The sequence below is a fragment of the Talpa europaea genome (genome assembly GCF_964194135.1).
Source record: "Talpa europaea genome assembly, chromosome: 12".
In the NCBI taxonomy this organism is placed as follows: domain Eukaryota; kingdom Metazoa; phylum Chordata; class Mammalia; order Eulipotyphla; family Talpidae; genus Talpa; species Talpa europaea.
In genome coordinates, this window is record NC_140079.1 from 47,395,305 (window position 1) to 47,413,813 (window position 18,509).

Genomic DNA, 18,509 nt, shown 5'->3' on the forward strand with positions numbered 1-18,509 from the left:
GAAGCCTGGTGGCTACAGTAGGAACTGTTGGAAGGGGAGGTGACAGCATCCAGGTCTGGAGGATGTGGGGACTGTATCACATATCTCTGTGTTTCCCCATTGCCCTGGGAGGGAGTCCTTCTCTCCCACTCTACCGAAGCATGTCCCATAAAACTGAATGACAAAACTTGATGTCCACTCGCTCAAAATATGGCCTTTGGCAATGGGATCTTTGCAGATGAATTAAGGTAAGGATGGAGATAAAACCACCCTAGGGGCCTCCCTGGTGGCACAAGGGATTAAGTCTCAGCACCATGAAGTGATTGGCAGCCTCTGCAGCATGAGTTCAACCCCTAGCCAGGGAGATGACACACATGGCACAGCAGACCTCTCCAGTCTCACCCACTGCTCCTTTCAGCAGTGTTTTTTCAGTCAGTCTTCCTGTTCTGCTCCCCACTCTGTCTCTGGAGAATCCTCTCACACTCCCACACCTCTGGCCTACACCCCAGCTCTTGTATGCATAAATAAAATAAATCTTTAAAAAATATTAAGAGAAAACCCACCCTGGATTAGGATAGGCTCTAAATCCATTGAGAGGAACTTTATAAAAGACACAGAGAGCACACAGAGAGATGTGGAATAGAAGGTGATGTGAAGATGGAGCTAAGGATTGCCAACAGTCACCAAAAACTTGGAGAAGGGCCTGGGACAGATTCTCCCTTAGAGTCTTTCAAAAAGAACCAAACTTGGGCCTCCCTGGTGGCGCAAGGGGTTAAGACAAAGCACTATGAAGCTATCCACAGTTACTGTTCGATCCCGGCCAGGGAGGTGAGCCACATGGTGCAGCAGACCTCTCCTGTCTCACCTGCTGCTCCCCTCAGCAGTGTATTTCAGTAGATCGTCTGTTCTGTTCCCCACTCTGTCTCTGGTGAATCTTCTCAACCCCTGCACCTCTGGCCAGTTTTTGTATGCATAAATAAATAAATCTTAAAAAAAAAAAAAAAACCAACCTTGTGGACTAACTCTGGTCTCTAGAACTGTGAGGTGAAGGTATAAATTTAGGTTATTTTGTGCCCTCCTCCCTCCCCCTACACCCAGTTTGTGGTAATTTGTTACTACAACTTTAGGAAACAAATGCACCTGGGAACAGATCACACAGACAGATGATTGATCATTTTTACCAGGGAGTCACATAGAATCCCTATCTCAGGATAAACAGAGGATACACGTGAAAAGAATAGTCAGAATTGGATCAATGAAAGTCTATGCATTCAGATATCCATGTGTGCGTCCACACATGAATTATTACGTAGACATTAATTGATATTAGAGCGCCAAATAGGTCTTCACAGAGACTTGGATTCAAATCCTTGGTCATTTCCTACCTGAACTTCTTGGGAGGCCATCTCCTGAGTTTCCCACACTGTCTTGTGAGGACTCCACTTGTTATCAAGCTCCTAGATGGGTTGGTGGTTCCATGGCCTCCAGGGGACAATCCCACAGGAGGGCTGACCCAGAGCCCTCCCTTTTTCTGTACAAACTGCAGACAGCTGCTTCAGATTCTGCAGGACCTTTATTCTTTTACTATTGAGGAATGATCACAAATTCAGGGAGGGTGGTGCCTGGGACTCCTCTGAGATGAGGACATTTGGATCTTGGGATCTAAGATCTAAAAACCAAGGATCCTTCAAGCTGGCATTGGGGTACAATTTTTCCCCAGTTGGCCCCACAGAGGGCAGGCAGGTGGCATGGAGGGAGGTAATGAGCAATGTCCCTCCAGACATCTGGCTTTATGGTGCTGTGTGGCCTCAGGAGCCTGCCAGGCCAGTCCCCTCTGGGTCTCAGGTTCCCCAAAGCCATGCACCACATGGATTCAGTGAGGACAGAGGGACAGTAGCTTCTGCCGGGTACAGCCATGGAGGCAGCATTGGTGGGCAGGGTTGCTGATAACTACCTGCCGGCGGCTGCGACCATGACGTGAGGCCCTGGGCAGGGGCTGTGGGGCAGGAGCCAGTGCGGGTTCTCTATCAGCTGCCAGTCCATGGAGGAGATGTTGTCCTTCCAGCCACTGCAGTAGCTCACCTGGGAACAGAGCAGAATTCAGTGTGGGCAGGGGACCCCTCCATGCTGTGTGCACGTACCTGCACATTTACATTCCATCAATGAGGTACCAAACACAGTCATCACACATACAAATGGAAAGTAGATGTTTATTAAGTGCCTATTGTATATAGGCATTCATTTATGCACTTCCAGTGCATACACTCACAACTCATGCCCACATTCAAGTCCCCAGGAGCCACCAACCACACCAACACACAGATACTACACAACTCATATACACATGCACATGCATGTGATCTGATACATACATGTGCACATGTGTCTGGGCCATGGGCACACACCATCACACACAAGCCCTCAGGTGAACACACACAGTCACATACCCCCAGTCAGTCCCTACTACCATGTGCACACAAATGCACCATGCAGGACTCACAAGTGTGTGACATACATGCACACACACGTGTTTTATTGCCTCTGTCCCTGGGTCAGGACTAGGGAGAGAAAGAAGTACTGGCCTCAGGCGCACAATTAAGGAGGCACCCAAACAATTCAACATTTAAGATCAATCATTTTAACGCAATATTTCAAATAATCAAACTTCATGCAAAAATGCATGAAGATCAAAGCACTGAAAGTATAAATAGAAACAGGATCTGATCATGCACATGGAAAATTCTGCCTCTGTTGCCTCTTACTGACTCTGGCCAAGCAGGGGCTGCATCCTCCGCTGTCTTAGACAACACTCAGTCAGCAGAGGGACCTAGGGAACTTGCGTGCAAAGCCTTCTGCCCACACCCACGTGCACCTGCAGCTGCCACAGCCCAGAATGCAGTCCTGCAGGGGCCCCCTCACTTCACTTTACTCACGGTCACCGCCAGCCACAGGCCGCCTATCCTCGGAGGACCAGCGCGGGCCACCACATAATCGCACCAGAGCACGCACGAAGTGATGGCCGCACAGCTTCTCTGGAGCCTCCTGGGTGGGTATAGGATGCAGAGCAAGGGCCAGGGCCGGGCCCACAAGTATCAGTGCCCAGGTGAGCGCTCGGGCATCCATGTCTGTGGAAGGGCACCCAGCCTCTTCAGCCACCCATTTTATAGGCTCCCAGTCCACCCCAGCTGGGGCCTTGGAGAGGGACAGAGCATTCTGAAGGATGGCCCAAGGAGAAGGTCAAGGGCAGGGTCAGGGCAGGGTCTCTTTCCCTGAGTCAGGACCTTGGGTGTTATCTCCCCCAGTGGGAGCACTGGCTGAGGAGTCTTTTTCTCCTCTTAAACCATTTTAAAGAGCTGAAATAGATAAACTGAGGAATAATCCCATGGGGTTGCAGGGAGGAGGTAGCATCTGGCCAACTGAGACCAAAGATACTCAGAATCTCATTGTCCCTATTACTGTACAAATAAGGAAACTAGGACTCAGAGGGGGTCCAACACTTGCCCAAGATAGAGGAAGTCTGAACAGTGCCCAGGTCCCCTAATGGTCCCTGCTGCTGGGGACTGGTTGGCCAGCTCTGCCTCCCCCCACCTCAGAGTTTCCATGTACTGTTCAGGCCTGGAACAAAGCTGGATGGTGAGTCAGTATCCACTTGTGCCAGCCTGGTGCTCTGGGAGCCCCATTTTTCCTGATTGTTTGTTTGCTTGCTTGCTTGTTTTGAACATTTTATTTATTTATTTTTGTGTGGAAGAACTGGGGTACAGGCCAGAGGTACGGGGGGGGGTTGAGAGGATTCACTAGAGACAAAGTGGGGAGCACAACAGGCAGACTGACTGAAATACACTGCTGAGGGATGCAGCGGGCAAGACAGGAGAGGTCTGCTGCACCATGTGGGTCACCTCCATGGCCAGGCTCAAACTCTGCCATAGACCATAGTGGTGATAGCTCTGAGACTTCCCTAGGTCACTAGGGAAGCCCCCCATTTTTTCTTATTTTAACAAGGAGAGAAACTGGGGGTGAGAGAGGAGAGTATGCTGGACCCAAGGCAATGAAGAGTCCAGAGCAGTCGTCATCTCTTCCCACAAGTCAGGCAACCTTTCTGGGCTGAAAGGTTAGGTCAGAGATTCAAATAGCTGTCTCTGTTGCGCTCTCGCTCTGTGTGTGTGCTGTGTGTGTATGTGTGTCTCCCCATCTTTTCAGAAGTCCTGACAAGCACAGGAAACTGGCTGCCCCCTCCCTTCCCCCACAGGCCTCCCAACCTGACCTTGCCTTCTGCCCCCACCCCCCACTCCCAGAGCATCTTGTTCTCTCCACCCACCAAGGGCCTGTAATTAGCTCCTCTAGGATGGAGCCAAGGTCAACAGCTGGGATTGGGGGGAGGGTTTCTGTCCTCCATGGCACCGGCCAGTGCCCCTCCCTACTAGCCCTTCTTCCCCAGCCTGTCCTGAGGCCCTCTTGGTGGCCCCAGAAGGGGTCTCTACCCCCCAATTCCATATCACTTTCCTTCCTGCTTCACTACCCCCAAGGCTCCACATCCCTGCATGTTCAGCCACAAGTCATTTTTGTCATTAAACTCGTTTATTCATTCAACAAACATTCCCAGAGTCCCCTCTGTGCCCACCCCAGCCCAGTTCCCAAGGAGCCGCCAAGCTGGAGGACACATAGACACCTCCCCAGCCCTAAGGTTGGCAGGGAGTAGCGGGAGCATACCAGGCGGTGTTGTAGGGAGGTTATAGCTGGAGTTTTGAGAGATGCATAGTTTTCTAGGGAAGCAGAAGTGGCAGAAAAGCCTTGCAAGCAGACGAGAATTGGTGGGGACTTAATCTGCACAAGACACCTTCTCACAAGCCTCTGGAAACTCTGGCATTGTTGCTGTCCATTGTCCAGGAGTCAGAGAGGGGAAGCAATTTGCCCACCATCACACAACAATTAAATGGCAGCAGTGTGGACTCCAACACCTGGACTCTTAACTCCCTATTCTGAGCCTCCTCACTCTCACTCTGCTGTCCCTCTTCCAAGAATACTTTTCCCTCCCTCAAGTGCACGAAGAACTCTTGTCACGCTCCTATGTCATTTCTTGTATGATCCTCTGGCGAGGACAGAAAGGGCCCCATATACAGCTGGGGAAACCGAAGCCCCAGGAAACAGAACTAAAATCAGGGTAGACTGGGGCCCCAGCTTCTCACAAGATCCCAAACAACCTCCTGTCACCAAAAGCAAATTTTCAACCAGGACAGCGACACTCGGGACAGCGACACTCGGCCTCCAGGAAGAGGGACAGAGCTCAAGCCTGAAATCATACATTTTAAGCTATAAAAGGTCACCACTGGGAAGGAGACCAGAAGCCCAGGGCCAGGCTCTGAGAGGATGGGAGGACAGGAAAGGCTTAGATTTGGTTTCTCAATGCGCTCCTTGATGCACCTGTCTTGACTCTTTACAAGTTCCAGAGGCCATAAGCTGCTGTTGCTTCACAAGCCATGGGTGTCCCTCAAAATCAATGCCATTCACCCCACTCATGGGGGCGGAGGGGTCGTGAAGCACGAGGCCCAAAGAAGGGCAGCCCCCACCGAGGGTCACAGAGCCTATGAAGACTGGCCCCGGAAATCTGTGCAGGAGCTATGAAAATGACAGTGAGTGAAGCTCTCCCTCAAGACAGGCGGGGAAGGCTCAGGTCCTGCACCCCTGGATGCTACCCCTGGTTTCCAGTCCACAGTGCATCCAGCCGGGGACCCAGAGTGCTGAATGATGGCCGGTCCTGCGGGCTGGGGGCCCAGCACCACTTCATGAGCTCATGAACCTGAGAGGGTGACAGGAGACAACAAGGTTACATGTCTGAGCTGTGTGAAGGACATGGCTCCTTGTCAGAGTTGCAAAACATAAGTTAGACTCCTTCCCTCCTATGCTCCAAAGTTCTCCATGGCTCTCCACGGATCTTAGAACAAAATCTCATCCTCTCCCCTGCCTCCCTCCATTCATCGCCTCCCTCCATCACCTCCTGTCTCATTCCATGCAGCCATATCTGCCCCCTATCTCTTTATTTTTTTTAAGATTTATTTATTTATGCATATAAGAGCTGGGGTACAGGCCAGAGGTGGGGGGGGAGGGTGAGAGGATTCGCCAGAGACAGAGCGGGGAACAGAACAGGCAGATTGACTGAAATACACTACTGAGGGGAGCAGCGAGTGAGTCAGGAGAGGTCTGCTGCACCATGAGGGTAGCTCCCTGGCCAGCCAGGAATAGAACTTGTGCTGCAGTGGCTGGAGACAGCTTCAGAGGTTGCGTCTTAACCCCTTGAGCCACCAGGGAGGCCCCCATCTCTTTATTTCAATGCACCAAGTTCATTCCCACCTCAGGGTCTTTGCACTTATGGTGGCCTCCTCTGCATATGTCTCCTCCCAGCTTTCCCTGGGGGTGGGCCCCTCCTGCTCCTTCAGGCATCCACCTTTCTGAGAAGTCCTCCCTGACACACACCCAGTCCTTTCCCCCTTCATCTCCTTCCAGGCACTGATCCCACCAGGATGTTCCTGCTAATGCCCACTGGTTACAGGGAGGACAGCGCAGTATCTGTTCTGTGGTCTGCTGGCTCCACAGGACCCAGCCCAGAGTACAGCATACAGCCAGTGCTCAATAATTGCTTGGGGCTTGAACAAATTAATTTAAGATATGTCAGACACTTACACAAAAGTTGTGAAAAACTGTAAAACTTACCACCATTAACTGAGCACCAGCTGCGTGCTCAGGCCTATGCTGAACATTGGATGGGTGTTAACGGGTCTGATCCTCCCCCACCCTGCAAAGCAGAGTCAGTCCCATTTGGAGATGGTAAACTGAGATTGTGAAGTGTTTGTGACTTGCTCAACAGGAGAGAGCCGCAAAGAAAAGGCCAGAATCCTCACAGTCCAGCTTTTGCTCAAGATCCCCAGGCAAACCAACAAAGTGGGAAACAGAGGCAAGTGCTCACCTCAGCTGGGCAGGCAGGAGGTGCCGGCAGCCTCTGGCCCTCGGAGAGCAGCTCCAGGAGGCGGCAGAGGGCGGGGACGTCTCGCTCACATCCCATCATCCTCAGGAACTCCTGGGGCCAAGGGGGAACTGGATAAGGGAGGGGGTGGGGCCACAGGTGATGGGTGTGGGAGGTGGGGATGGCCCTCCCAGTGTCCAAAGGGCGAAGGGGTTGCCCAGATAGGGCGTCAGCCTACCTGGGGCCCAAGTTGCCTGGACAAGGTGTTCCTGAACAAAAGGGTGACGCGTGTGGGGCCAGAGTGGGCCAGGGCGTGCGAATTAGCCAAAAGGTGGAGGGAAGGAGCTGGGGACCTAGGGGTGCCGACTCACGGCTGAGGGGCTGCAGCTCTTGTCACTGTAGGTAAAGAGCTCGTACAGGACGACTCCGAAGCTCCAGACGTCCGACTGGCGCGAGAAGATGTTGTCGGAGAGGGACTCGGGGGCGTACCTGGCGGGGACAAGGAGGGCTTGGATGAGGCAGAGGGTGGGGAAAGGCGCGGTCCTGGGCTGGGAAGCCGGTGGAGTCTGCGGGGGCTGTGAGAAGGTCAGTCCCAGCCCGGGGCTCAGTTTCCCCAACTGTGAATAGGGGAGCAGATTCTCCAGTCCTTTGGCAGGTCTGGGACGGGCCTGGGCGCGGTCAGAGCACAGTTTGGGGGGCGGGGTTGGTGCGCGGACAGAGAGGGGCGCGGCCCGCGCGGGGGGCGAGCTGGGGGCTAGAGGGGCGGGCGGGCTCTGAGCGCAGGGACCCGGCCTGGGTAGTCCGGAGGAGGCGAGAGGCCGGGACAGTAGCATCGCGGGAGGGGCCCGGGGTGAGGCGAGGAGGGAAAGGGTCTCACCAGAAGATGGGACTCTGGCCCGGCTCGCGGACCACGTAGTAGTCCTTGTCTACGGGCAGCAGCTTGGCGAGACCGAAGTCTGCGATCTTGACGTGTGTCTCGCTCTCCACCAGGATGTTGCGTGCGGCCAGGTCGCGGTGCACGCAGCGGCGGGAGCCCAGGTACTCCATGCCCTGAGGAGTGGTAGGCGGGGTGATCACGGGTACCGATCCGATCCCATGACAACCCAACAGGGACCCCCAAGCCTGACCTGGAATCCAATCTCGACCCCAGCTCTACCCAGACTCCAAGCCTAACCCTACACCAACTCATCCTGCACTCCAGTTGTGAGCGTACCTCTAACTGAACCCCATCTCCGACCCGACCTGGACCCCAAACTTCAGCCCTCAGCCTTCCCCGCAACTTCACTGAGACCCTCAGCTAGCCCCGGGGCGCCCAACAGTCTCACGCAGGCCCCACCTTGCAGATCTGCGAGGCGTAGAGAAGCAGGCGGCCAGCGTCTAGCCGCGCGCGGTGCCTCTGCAGGAAGTCGCGCAGGCAGCCGCTGGGCACGTACTCCATGACCAGCCGCAGACTCTGGCGGCCTGGGGGATGCCGTGGACATCGGAAGGGGTCACCACAAGGCCAAACTCAGTCTACTCCCCCACCCCATTTTTCCCCGGTTAAAATGGGACCTTAGGTCCCTCTGGACATTTTTGCAAAATTTTTGCTGCTTTTTGCAAAATGTAAACAGCAGCAATGATACTTGTGGCTAATGTCTCCAGAGTACTTTCTACAATATACAATGGACCCTGGAACAATGCAGCGGATTAGGGGCACCCACCCCCACATAGTGGAAAATCTGCCTACAACCGCTGTCCATACCATGGGTTCCACACTGGAGAATTCAACCAACACCTGAAGTTGGTTGAATTTTTGAAAGTAGAACCTTAATAGGAAAAAAAAAGGGTGTATAAGTGGACCCTTACAGGCCAAACCCATGTTGTTCAAGGGTCAACTATACATAAATTTATTAAACCTCACAACCAGTTTTTCAGATGGTGAAACTGACACTCAGGACCTCCCGGGTGGCACAGCGGTTGAGCGCTGGGTTGCGACGCAGACTTTGCAGTGCCGGTTCTATCCCCGGCTGCTCCCTGGCCACTAGAGGAGGGTCCCACATGGCGCGCAGACCTCTCCTGCCGCCCGCTGCTCCCCTCAGCAGTGTACTTAGGTCCTTCTGCCTGCTCTGCTCCTCGCTCTGGCTCTGGTGAATTCTCTCACCCTCCCCATGCTTCTGATTGTACCCAGTGCTTGTATAAATAAATAAATAAATAAATAAATAAATCTTTAAAAAAAAAAAGAAACTGACACTCAGCAAGGTTAAGTCACCTGTCCAAGGTTGCTAATCTAATAAGGGATACAGATGAAATTCAAACCAGTGATAGGTCTGAATCTGGATACAGAAGAGAATCAGGCCTGTCACTGGTGGTGTTCCCAGACCACCCACAAGTGAAGACTTGTGATGTGAAGAGTACCCACTAGGGAGGTGGCTCACCTGGGCCATAGCTGACACCCCGGTACTTGACAATGAAGTCACTGTGGAGGGCTTTGAGGATCTGGATCTCCCGCTGGAAGTCCCTCTGCTGCTCTGGCCCGCTATGCTGCAGCTGCTTCACGGCCACCAGAGCACCTGTGTTGTCTCCCAGAGGGTCGTAGCGGCATAGTTCCACACTGCCAAAGTTGCCCTGGGGGACAGCAGGGCTGGTATCCGTGTGCCCGGTGCAGCCCTGTCTTCCCCAGTCCAGTCCATCTCACCTTGCCCAGCTGCGAGATGTACTTGAGGTGTCTCTCCTCGAAGATGGTGGGGTCCTGGGAGGCATAGAGCTGGGCGCCATTCCACAGCCCATCACGGGGTGCCAAGGTCCCAGGTGTGGGGTCTGAGAGGAGCTCATAATCTGGGGGCATGGGTGGTGAATGAGCAGTGCACTGGATGCCACTCCTGAGCTGACTTGTTTGACCTCCCTCTACATGCTTCCCTTCACTGTGCATTAGGGCGGGACCACTACAAGTCAAAGGATACTTTGCGGGCGCTGGCAAAATTCTTGCATTCAAGGATGTGCCTCCTGGCACATCCCCCTTGTGCAGTGCACACCCTGTGCAAGCACTTATGGCTATGGAGATGAAAGAGCATTTCCCAGACTCCAGTGCAATGAGATGTGATCACATGGCTGAGCTCGGGGTGATGAGGGAGATGTGTTGGGTGCCCCTTCAGGCCTGGCCCATGGAAATGTAGCAAGGGACCCTGCACAATCTCTCTCTTGTCTGCAGAGGATTCAACAGGAGCTTCAGGTCATTTTTACTCTTGAGTTGAGGGGCATGTTTGTCACAGCAGCTGTCCTCGCTCATGCTATTACAGTCACTAAACACACCCATCTTGCCAGTCAGGTATAAAGAGGGGCGCTCTGTGCAAACCTCCCACTGGGTCTGACATGCAACCTGCCCACCCTGCCCAGCCCTGTAGGCACCTGAAGTGATGAGGCTGTTGAGGTCACGGATGACAGCTCGGAAGGAGGGCCTTAGGCCTGGCTCATAGGCCATGCACTGTTGGATGAGCAGGGCCAGCTCTGTCCACTTGGGGGCTGGCAGTTGTTGTCGCCCCTCATAAAACTGGAGTTTCTGAGGGCAGGAGAAGGGGCTTATCACCCTCAGAGGACCCCACTGGACCTGCCCATCCACCCCCAAGAAGACTCCAGTCCACCTTCTCTCATGTGTGGGCTCTCAAGGCCATAAGGCTCTCAAGGTCTGACCTTGGCAGGATCCAGTGTACTGATGGGCATTGTGACACCACTGAACACCTCCCAAACTGTGGCACCGAAGCCCCACTTGTCAGCTTCCAAGCCAAGTGTCCGGGCCTCCTGGAGACACTCAGGGGCCACCCAGGGGATCCTGTCAGTGAGCACTGGAGGGATGGGGATAGGGTCAGTGATCTGCTTCCTTGCCCCATGAGGGCCCCCCCTTCCCCTACCCCTCAGCACTTACTCTCCAAGCTTAACACAGTGGGGCTCACACCAGGGTCACTCAGCTTGATGAAAGGTGGGCTCCCATCACCCCCCTCGCGAGCCAGGAGCACCTTCCGGGCTGAGACATTGCCATGGGGAAGGCCTTTATCTTCCTAAGTGGATCCAGCAAATGGGAACACCAAAGGTTTGATGAATGAATATTCTGGCTGGCAAACTCCTAAACAGTCTTCACCACTAGTACTGCTTGTGGGCAGTACTCCAACATTTTCGCTAGATTCCTGGCATCCTGTCTTGGCTTCTTTGTTCTGTGTCACCTGATTGTGTCCCTTCCCTTCTCAAACACCTCTTCTCTACACCAAGTCTCCCCACTTGCCTTGAGGATAAAGTCAAAGAGCATTCAAGGCTCTTTGAGATCCAGCCCTCACTCATTCTTCCCATGAGCTTCCACATGCCCATCCTGGCCTCCTGCCCACCGGACTGCCTGGTGCACCCCAGGACATGGGACATGCCTTCTTTGCCCAGGCTGTCCCCTCAACCTGACATGCTCTCCTCCCTTTCTCCTCTCGATGAACTACTCAAGCTTTAAGTCCCTAGCTCCTTCCTCTGGGAAGTCTTGTCCTGTGTCCAGTCTCATGGCTCATAATGTCCCCCAGAATTCCACATGTTCCCTTGTGTTCTCACACCTCTGCTCCTGGACACATGCTGTTCCCTCAACTAAAATGCCTTCTCGTCACCCCCAGCTCACACCATTACAGTCACCAAGCACACCAATCTTGCCAGTCAGGTACACAGAGGGGCTCTGTGCAAACCTCCCACTGGGTCTGACATGTCACCCTGCCCACCTTGCCCACTCTCAGTTGCTCCCCCACCCCTTCAAATGGTGGGCAAAGCAGGCAAAGGAGCACTCACCAGATAGTTGAGGGCATAAGCCAGCTGTTTGGTCACCTGCAGCTTCCAGCTGGCTGGAACCAGGTGGCCACACTTACGCAGATACGTGTCCAGGGCTCCCAGGTGTACAAATTCCTGCACCATGATACCTGGGAGCAGCAGAAAAGGGGAGTGTTGGGAGGCAGCGCTGCTTTCTATTTGCCAGAAATGCCTGGAAGGTGCTATCTCATCTCCAGCCCTTGGCACATTCTGTCTTCTGCCTCGAATATTGTCCTTCTCTTCCGTAATTCCTACTTATCTTTGCTTACCCAGAATCAATGCTAGACATGTAAGCAAGGTTAGTGACTCTGACCACCCAGGGTCTCCCATTGCCCCCATCACACATGGTCACTTATCACCCTCCCCATTCTGTCATGTTCTATGCTATGTGCCCGCTCCTGGCATATCCTGCTAAATAGTTGGTGAGCTGGACCTGAGATGGAGGCTTGGAGGGGTATTGTAACCCATGCAAAGCTGCAGAGTAGGGGCACAGCAAGTGAGAGTGGAACCCAGGTCTGGCTGACTTGAGGTAATCCTTGGACTTGGATATTGGTGGGAGCCTGGAGCTACTGCTCAAGGCATGACAATCAAGGGACGTGGGGGCAGAGTTACGGTCCTTGGTGGATACAAGCCCCCCACCATGATAAGCTCTGGGTGTACATTGATGGTGACGCTGTAGATGGGCCCAGTGTGGCAAGGAGTGAGGAGTGGGGGAGTTTCTCACTGTCTTCAGCCATGCACACGCCATGGAGCAATACAAGGTGCTGGTATGACACTTGGCTCATCAGGCTCGCTGCTTCCAGGAATGACTTAGGGGTGGGAGGAAGAAAGGAGAAATGACATATGAGTTCCTCCCAAACATGGGTCAGAACAAGAACCCCAAACTTGCCACTCACAAACCTGCTCACAAGCTAACTTAAATGCTGGTCAAATCACTTGGATCCAGCTGTGCCTGGATCTAGCCATGCCTGAAAGTTTCTATCCCACAAGCCTCCTGGGGTCCTAGGATCCACCATTAATGCACACAGCACTGTGTCATGATCTTCTCATAGGAGATGGACGCACCTCCTATAATCTGCCTCGTCTGTCATGCAGAAGTGAAAGAGTCAGAGTTTGAGAAGGGATCCTCCTCCTTCCTCTGCATGGCCTGATGTCTGCTAGTGCTCCACCTAATTCCTCCTTGCCTCCCCCTTGTTGTCTCCTCCCCAGCCCCCATCCTCCTCTCCACTCCTCAAATGTGCCAGGCTCAGCCCTGCCGCAGGACCTTTGCCTAGGCTATTCATGCTGTCTGGTGTACTCTTTCTGTTCGCATCTAAATGTCCTGATCCTTTTGTGTTTCTCAGTTTGGAGATGCTGTGGCTACATTTCCATTGTTTTTAGATGCTGTGTGTTTACTTCTCTGAACCCATGGCCCTCTCTCAGCCAGCCTGGTGCCCAAAGGCCTGGTCTCCACCCTGCTCACCTCCATGCAGTTCTTGTGCTTGGCCTCCATCACTTTGAGCAGCACCTCCGTGTCCCGGGACTCCCCATCCACAGTCTCATGGCGACAGCCCCGGTAAATCTTGGTAAAGGACCCGTGACCCAGGTTCTCATGCTAGAGGGAGGGGGGAAAAGATTGGGGCTGCTAAGAGTCCTGGCCCCAGGATGTGTGCTGGCCATATTTTACAGACAGGGAAATAGAGGCACATGGAGATTATGTCACACGCCAAAGGCCACACAGCAGAGTCAATGTAGACCCCACCTGTGGATCCCAACTGATGTCCTCCCATTTCCTGCAGCCCCTTACCCACTCCAGGCTGTCGGTGGGGATCTTGTGAAACGTCATCTGACTCAGCTGGCATTGCGATTGGGACTGAATGGGGGATGATGTGGGCAAGCTGCAATCTCTCCGGACCACAATCAGGTTGGATTTTTCTATGGGGAGGAGGAAGAGGGAAAATTATCAGAGGTCAGAAGTGAAAGGTCCTCCAAGCTTTGCTTACTCTCTGTCTTAGTTTGGGTTTTCCCTCAGAACTCCCAGCCAACCCTGAGGTGAAGACGCAGGGGCACATGGTTTATTTGAAAAGAGATACCACGAAGTTTTCCTGGGACTGGGGAATAAGAGAGAGGGAAGGAACTCTGCAAGGAGTACCAGTGATCAGGTAAGGCTGTGAGCAACCAGGCCTCAACCAGTCTTGCTAGGTGTGAGCTCAGACTTGTCCCATCTGAGAGGTTTGTCTGAGAGTGAAATTCACTCAGAAGAAGAGGCAAGAGCTGGAGACAGTGTGCTAGTAACATCACACGGATCCAGTTGTGCCTGGATCTAGCTGTGCCTGAAGGCAACACTATCCCATGAGTCAATAGATCCACCTTCACCTGCAGTTTCTGCCACTTATCACACAATAGCTGGGACAGATGGGAGAAGTTCACCTTTGGGTTTTGGGGTGCAGCAGAAGGTGAGATTCAGTGCAACCCCATCCACATGCAGTCCACCATCCCGGCAGGCTGACAGGAGCGCTCGAAGACTGCTGTGGGAATGCCCAATACCAGCGAGGGAGAAGGTTCCCGTTGGGTGACACCGGATGAGGCATCCCTTGTAATCAGGTCCCAGGGAGGTCTGCAAGGAGAAGGGGTTCCTGAGTGACAGTGGACAACAGTCTCTCCCTCACCCCCTATTCCTCCAGCATCCCGTCTCTGGGCCTTTGTATATACTGTTCCCTCCACCAGAAATGCTTTGCCCCTACCCCCATGATGAGCCAACCTGGACACAGACAGTAAGGAGGAAACTGTCAAAATCCTGGGGGCTTCGGCGGAGAAGGTAGGAACCTGGAAGTGAGCCCCCAGTCTTGAGCTTGTTGATGGCAAAATCCAGACTGCAGGGGCAGATTGGAAGGAAAAAAGAATCCAAGACAGAAAGTCAGAGAAATGGAGGCAGAGAAACCTAGGTGGACCTGGGTTCCAATTCAGGTCTCTATGAAGCCTTAGGACTCTTCCCATACAATACCCCACTCCCCGACCTCCCCATTTATAAAATGAGCCAAAAGCCAGCACCTCTGCTGGGGGATTAAACAAGATTTCAAGCCAGACACCCCATCCATCCCCAGGAATGGCCTTGGGGCTCCAGGGGGAGGGGGGGAGGAGGAGGCAGAGAGAGGGAAGAGATGGCAGCCTCACTGAGCAACAACTATGCACCAAGTGCTGTTTGAGCGCTTGACACCTTGTCCTGGTCTCCTGAGAACTGAGAACACTGAGCGCTGGTGGGTCTGCTTCAGAGATAGCCAAGGGGGCAGGTCCTTACGTGATGGGGCCATGGCACTGCTCAGCTACCTCCTCCAGCAGCCTCGGGGGTGCCACCTCCTTGCAGAAGTAGTGCCGGGAGTCGGTGGTCAGTCGGAAGTAGCCGTCCACAAGTGCCACGAAGGATAAGGCCTCCGGCAGCCCTGGGAACTCAGCCTCCTGCAAGGACCTGCGTCAGGGCCCACTGCGGACTGAGGGCACGGGTCTGTGTCCTTGCCCTCAGGGTACATCGGGAGAGAAGGTCGTCCAGCACCCACCAGGATCTGGTTGTCTGTCCTGGTAATGGTGACCAGACGATGCTCCCCGGCCAGGCCGGCGTGCTGGGCCTGCTTGATGCTGATATCCACGATTTCTGGAAAGTCGCAGAAGGGCTGGAGGACCTGGAGTGGAGAAGAAGATTGATGGGGTGGGGGGTTCCCGCCCTCTCGGAGATGTTAATCCCTCTTGGAAGCTAAGCCCCCACAGACCCACTCGCACGAGCCCACCCATTCCAGCCCTCCCTACCCCTTCTTCCAACACCACCCTGCCATGCCCCAACTTTTCCACCAACCCCACCCCTCCCCGCCCATCTTCATATTTCTCTGCCAAACCCCACCCCCTTCACCAGTCCCTCCGTGAGCTCCACCAGTCCTGACCAGCGATCCCCCACCCTTAGTCTTGCCTCTTCCCTCCACCTACAATTAGTCCCGCCCCAAACCCCACCTACCAACTAGCCCCTTCCCTTCTGGCCCTGCCCATTTTTAATTCCCGCCCCACCCTGAATCCTTCCCGCTCCCCCCATGACCCCGCCCTCCCCGGCCCCACCCCTCGCATGCTGCCTCCTCTCCGGCCCCGCCCCTGCCGCGTGGTCTGCCCTCACCTCCTGCCCTGCCGGGCTCCAGGCGATGCCGCTGACCCCCGCCACGCAGAGCAGCCCCTGCGCATCCTGAATCCCAGCGGCCCCAGGGAGGCCCACGCAGAAGGTCTCAGCGGCCCTGGCCGGATCCAGCCGCTCCAGGTCGATGATGTACTTGGCCATGAGCGAGTGCCTGTCTGCCTGGCAGGCGGCCACGCGGTTCAGGGCGCGGAGAACCGTCCTCCGGATACGCTTCCGCGTCACGAAGCTCAGGCCTTGGATCAGGTCCCGCAGGCCAGGGGGCAGGCAGACCTTGTAGCTGCGTGTAGGGGGTGGGGACCCTCAGTGTGGGAGAGGGGTCTCCTCAGAGACAGACAGGGACACACACAGGCCCTGGTTTTAGTCGAGAGGCTGGAATGTGAACTGTATGTGAGCCACACAGAGGGACACTCATGGGGCCAAGGCTTCAAGGTGGGCAGGTCCTTGGAGTCAGACAGGAGGACACTTAGGCCTCTCGCTACAGGGGACAGGACTTCCCTCCCGCTGGAGCCTCAGTGGGCAGTGGGAGACTGGAGCTGAGTTGGGGGAGCCTGGGTCACAAGGGGGACACCCATGGGGACCCAGGCTCAGATGATGTCCTGGCAGGGTAACACTCACTCACTTCCAGGTAGAGGCTAGATGCCACCACCTGGAAGCCCTCACCTGATGGTCTTCAGCAGGTCTCTGGGCCGCTGGGCCTGCTCACAGGCCATCCGGGCAAGGTCTAGCACCGCGAGACTGAGACACTCGCCCTGCTCCTTGAGGCTGAGGCCCACGGGGAGATGGCCGCTCACCAGGTCAGTGCGATGCTGGGGGCCAGTCACAGCCCAACCGTGAGCCCTGATGTTGCCCTTTGGAGCCCCAGCCCTGGGCTGACTCCCAAAGTCTGGGCAGCCAGAGGGAAGGTTAGCCAAGACCACCCAAACACGAGCCCCAATGTTGCCCGTTGGACCCTCATCCCTGCATAGAGCCCCACACAGACCCCCACCTGGGCAAAGAGGTGTTCTAGGACTGGCAGGTCAAGGATGGCGCTGGCCAAGTCCTTCCGTAGCCCAAAGCGGTGGCACTTCTCCAGTCCATACCAGTTGGGGAAGTAAAAGCTGAGGAAAAGGAGGGGACCATGAGTGAGGGAGTCACTGGCCTCAGCAGGAATGGGGGTCTGGGGGAGGTGGAAGACTGTGTCAAGACCTCACAGAGCCCAGAGTTTGCCACCAATTTGCTGTGTGGTTTAGGCAAATAATCCACCCTGTGGGCTCAGTTTCCTCATCTATGAAGTGAGCAATGATCATGTGAGCAATGATCATGCACCCACCAGGAGGTCCAAGGACATGATAAGATTGTGGGGATCACTGTTGTTTTATTCCCCCATTTCTTCACCCCTGGCAAAAAACATGCTATCCTTGTATTTAACCCACACCTGTGGGAGGACACAGGGGAGGGGGCTTCCTACCGGAGCCTGTAGACAAGGACCTGGGTGCCCGAGTCCTCCACAGAGAAGATGTGGCTTGGTGGAAACCAGCAGGACAGGTCCTCCGTGGCCAGAGCAAAGAGAGAGTGATACACGGGCAGAATACCTGAGGAAACACCCCATCAGCTCCCTTCTGAGCCTCTCCATCTGTCCCCTGCAGAGCAGCCATGGTTGTCCCCACAATGTCCCACAGGGCTTTCTCATTTTCAGTTATGATATTGAGTCCAACCCCTGCTCATATGCAATCTAGAGTTCCCCATAGCCCTCAGGAGAGTTGTCATGCATTCAGCCTGTTTCTGGGGGAGCCCTTGCCCCTCTCCTCAGAGCACCTTCCATTGTACTCTTTACCTGGAAGGATGACCTGCTGCCTTCCCTCATGTGCTATCACACCTTTGAGTTTTTCCACAGGTGGTTCCCCATGTACCCTCCTCATTTACCAAACTCCTACTCATCCTTCAAGACCCCAACTCCAATGCTGACTTCACTGGCCAGTAATTCCAGCTCCCACCCAATACAGGCCTCCTTCTGGCCTAGCTTTTAGGGATCCACTCACCACTGGCCTTAGCAGCCTGAACACATAGCTCTTCAGCTGAGTGGTCCCCAAAGGAGAAGGATAGACACTTCGGAGGTCCAGGACCCCGAGGGGGCAACAGCACGTGTAGTGTGCCAGCCTCTGAAGATGAGAGGCTGCAGGAGCGCTGAGAGATCAGGGGTGTCTCCTCACTTGGAGGTGCCATGATTGCAGTCTGCCTGGACACAAAAAGAGGTAGCTCCTCAGTTCTGGGCAGAGGGGAGGAGGTTACAAATCCTCTTGGGTGGGGGCCTCCCTGGTGGTGCAAGGGATTAAGACACAACCTATGAGGCTATCCGCAGCCATTGCAGCACGAGTTCGATCCCCAGCCAGGGAGCTACCCACATGGTGCAGCAGACCTCTCCTAACTCTCCCACTGCTTTCCTCAGCAGTGTGTTTCAGTCAATTTGCCTGTTCTGTTCCCCTCTCTGTCTCTGGTGAATCTTCTTACCACCACCCCCACCCCTCTGACCCCCGCATCTCTGGCCTGTACCTCAGCTCATTTGCATAAATAAATAAATCTTTTTTTTTTTTTTATAGAGGCATGCTTTATTTATTTGTTTGTTTTGTTTTTGTTTAT

The 18,509-nt window shown here is 54.4% G+C and overlaps 2 protein-coding genes across 2 annotated transcripts; both read right to left on the reverse strand.

Moving 5' to 3' along the window:
• Positions 1-1,852: 1,852 nt before the first annotated feature.
• Positions 1,853-3,102, reverse strand: INSL3 (insulin like 3; the record flags this gene model as incomplete). The annotated part of the gene is made up of 2 exons (XM_084251502.1): positions 1,853-2,061; positions 2,913-3,102. 2 exons carry the CDS (start codon positions 3,100-3,102, stop codon positions 1,853-1,855), a joined length of 399 nt encoding a protein of 132 aa, XP_084107628.1.
• A 2,563-nt stretch (positions 3,103-5,665) lies between these two features.
• Positions 5,666-18,095, reverse strand: JAK3 (Janus kinase 3; the record flags this gene model as incomplete). The annotated part of the gene is made up of 23 exons (XM_084249464.1): positions 5,666-5,773; positions 6,938-7,048; positions 7,306-7,423; positions 7,812-7,984; positions 8,271-8,395; positions 9,349-9,538; positions 9,609-9,748; positions 10,319-10,469; positions 10,601-10,752; positions 10,833-10,965; positions 11,723-11,850; positions 12,465-12,549; positions 13,203-13,334; positions 13,527-13,654; positions 14,150-14,336; positions 14,481-14,592; positions 15,018-15,175; positions 15,274-15,396; positions 15,876-16,170; positions 16,554-16,699; positions 16,879-16,990; positions 17,341-17,464; positions 17,912-18,095. The coding sequence occupies 23 exons, from the start codon at positions 18,093-18,095 to the stop codon at positions 5,666-5,668; spliced, it is 3,315 nt and encodes a 1,104-aa protein (XP_084105590.1).
• Between the last annotated feature and the right edge of the window lie 414 nt (positions 18,096-18,509).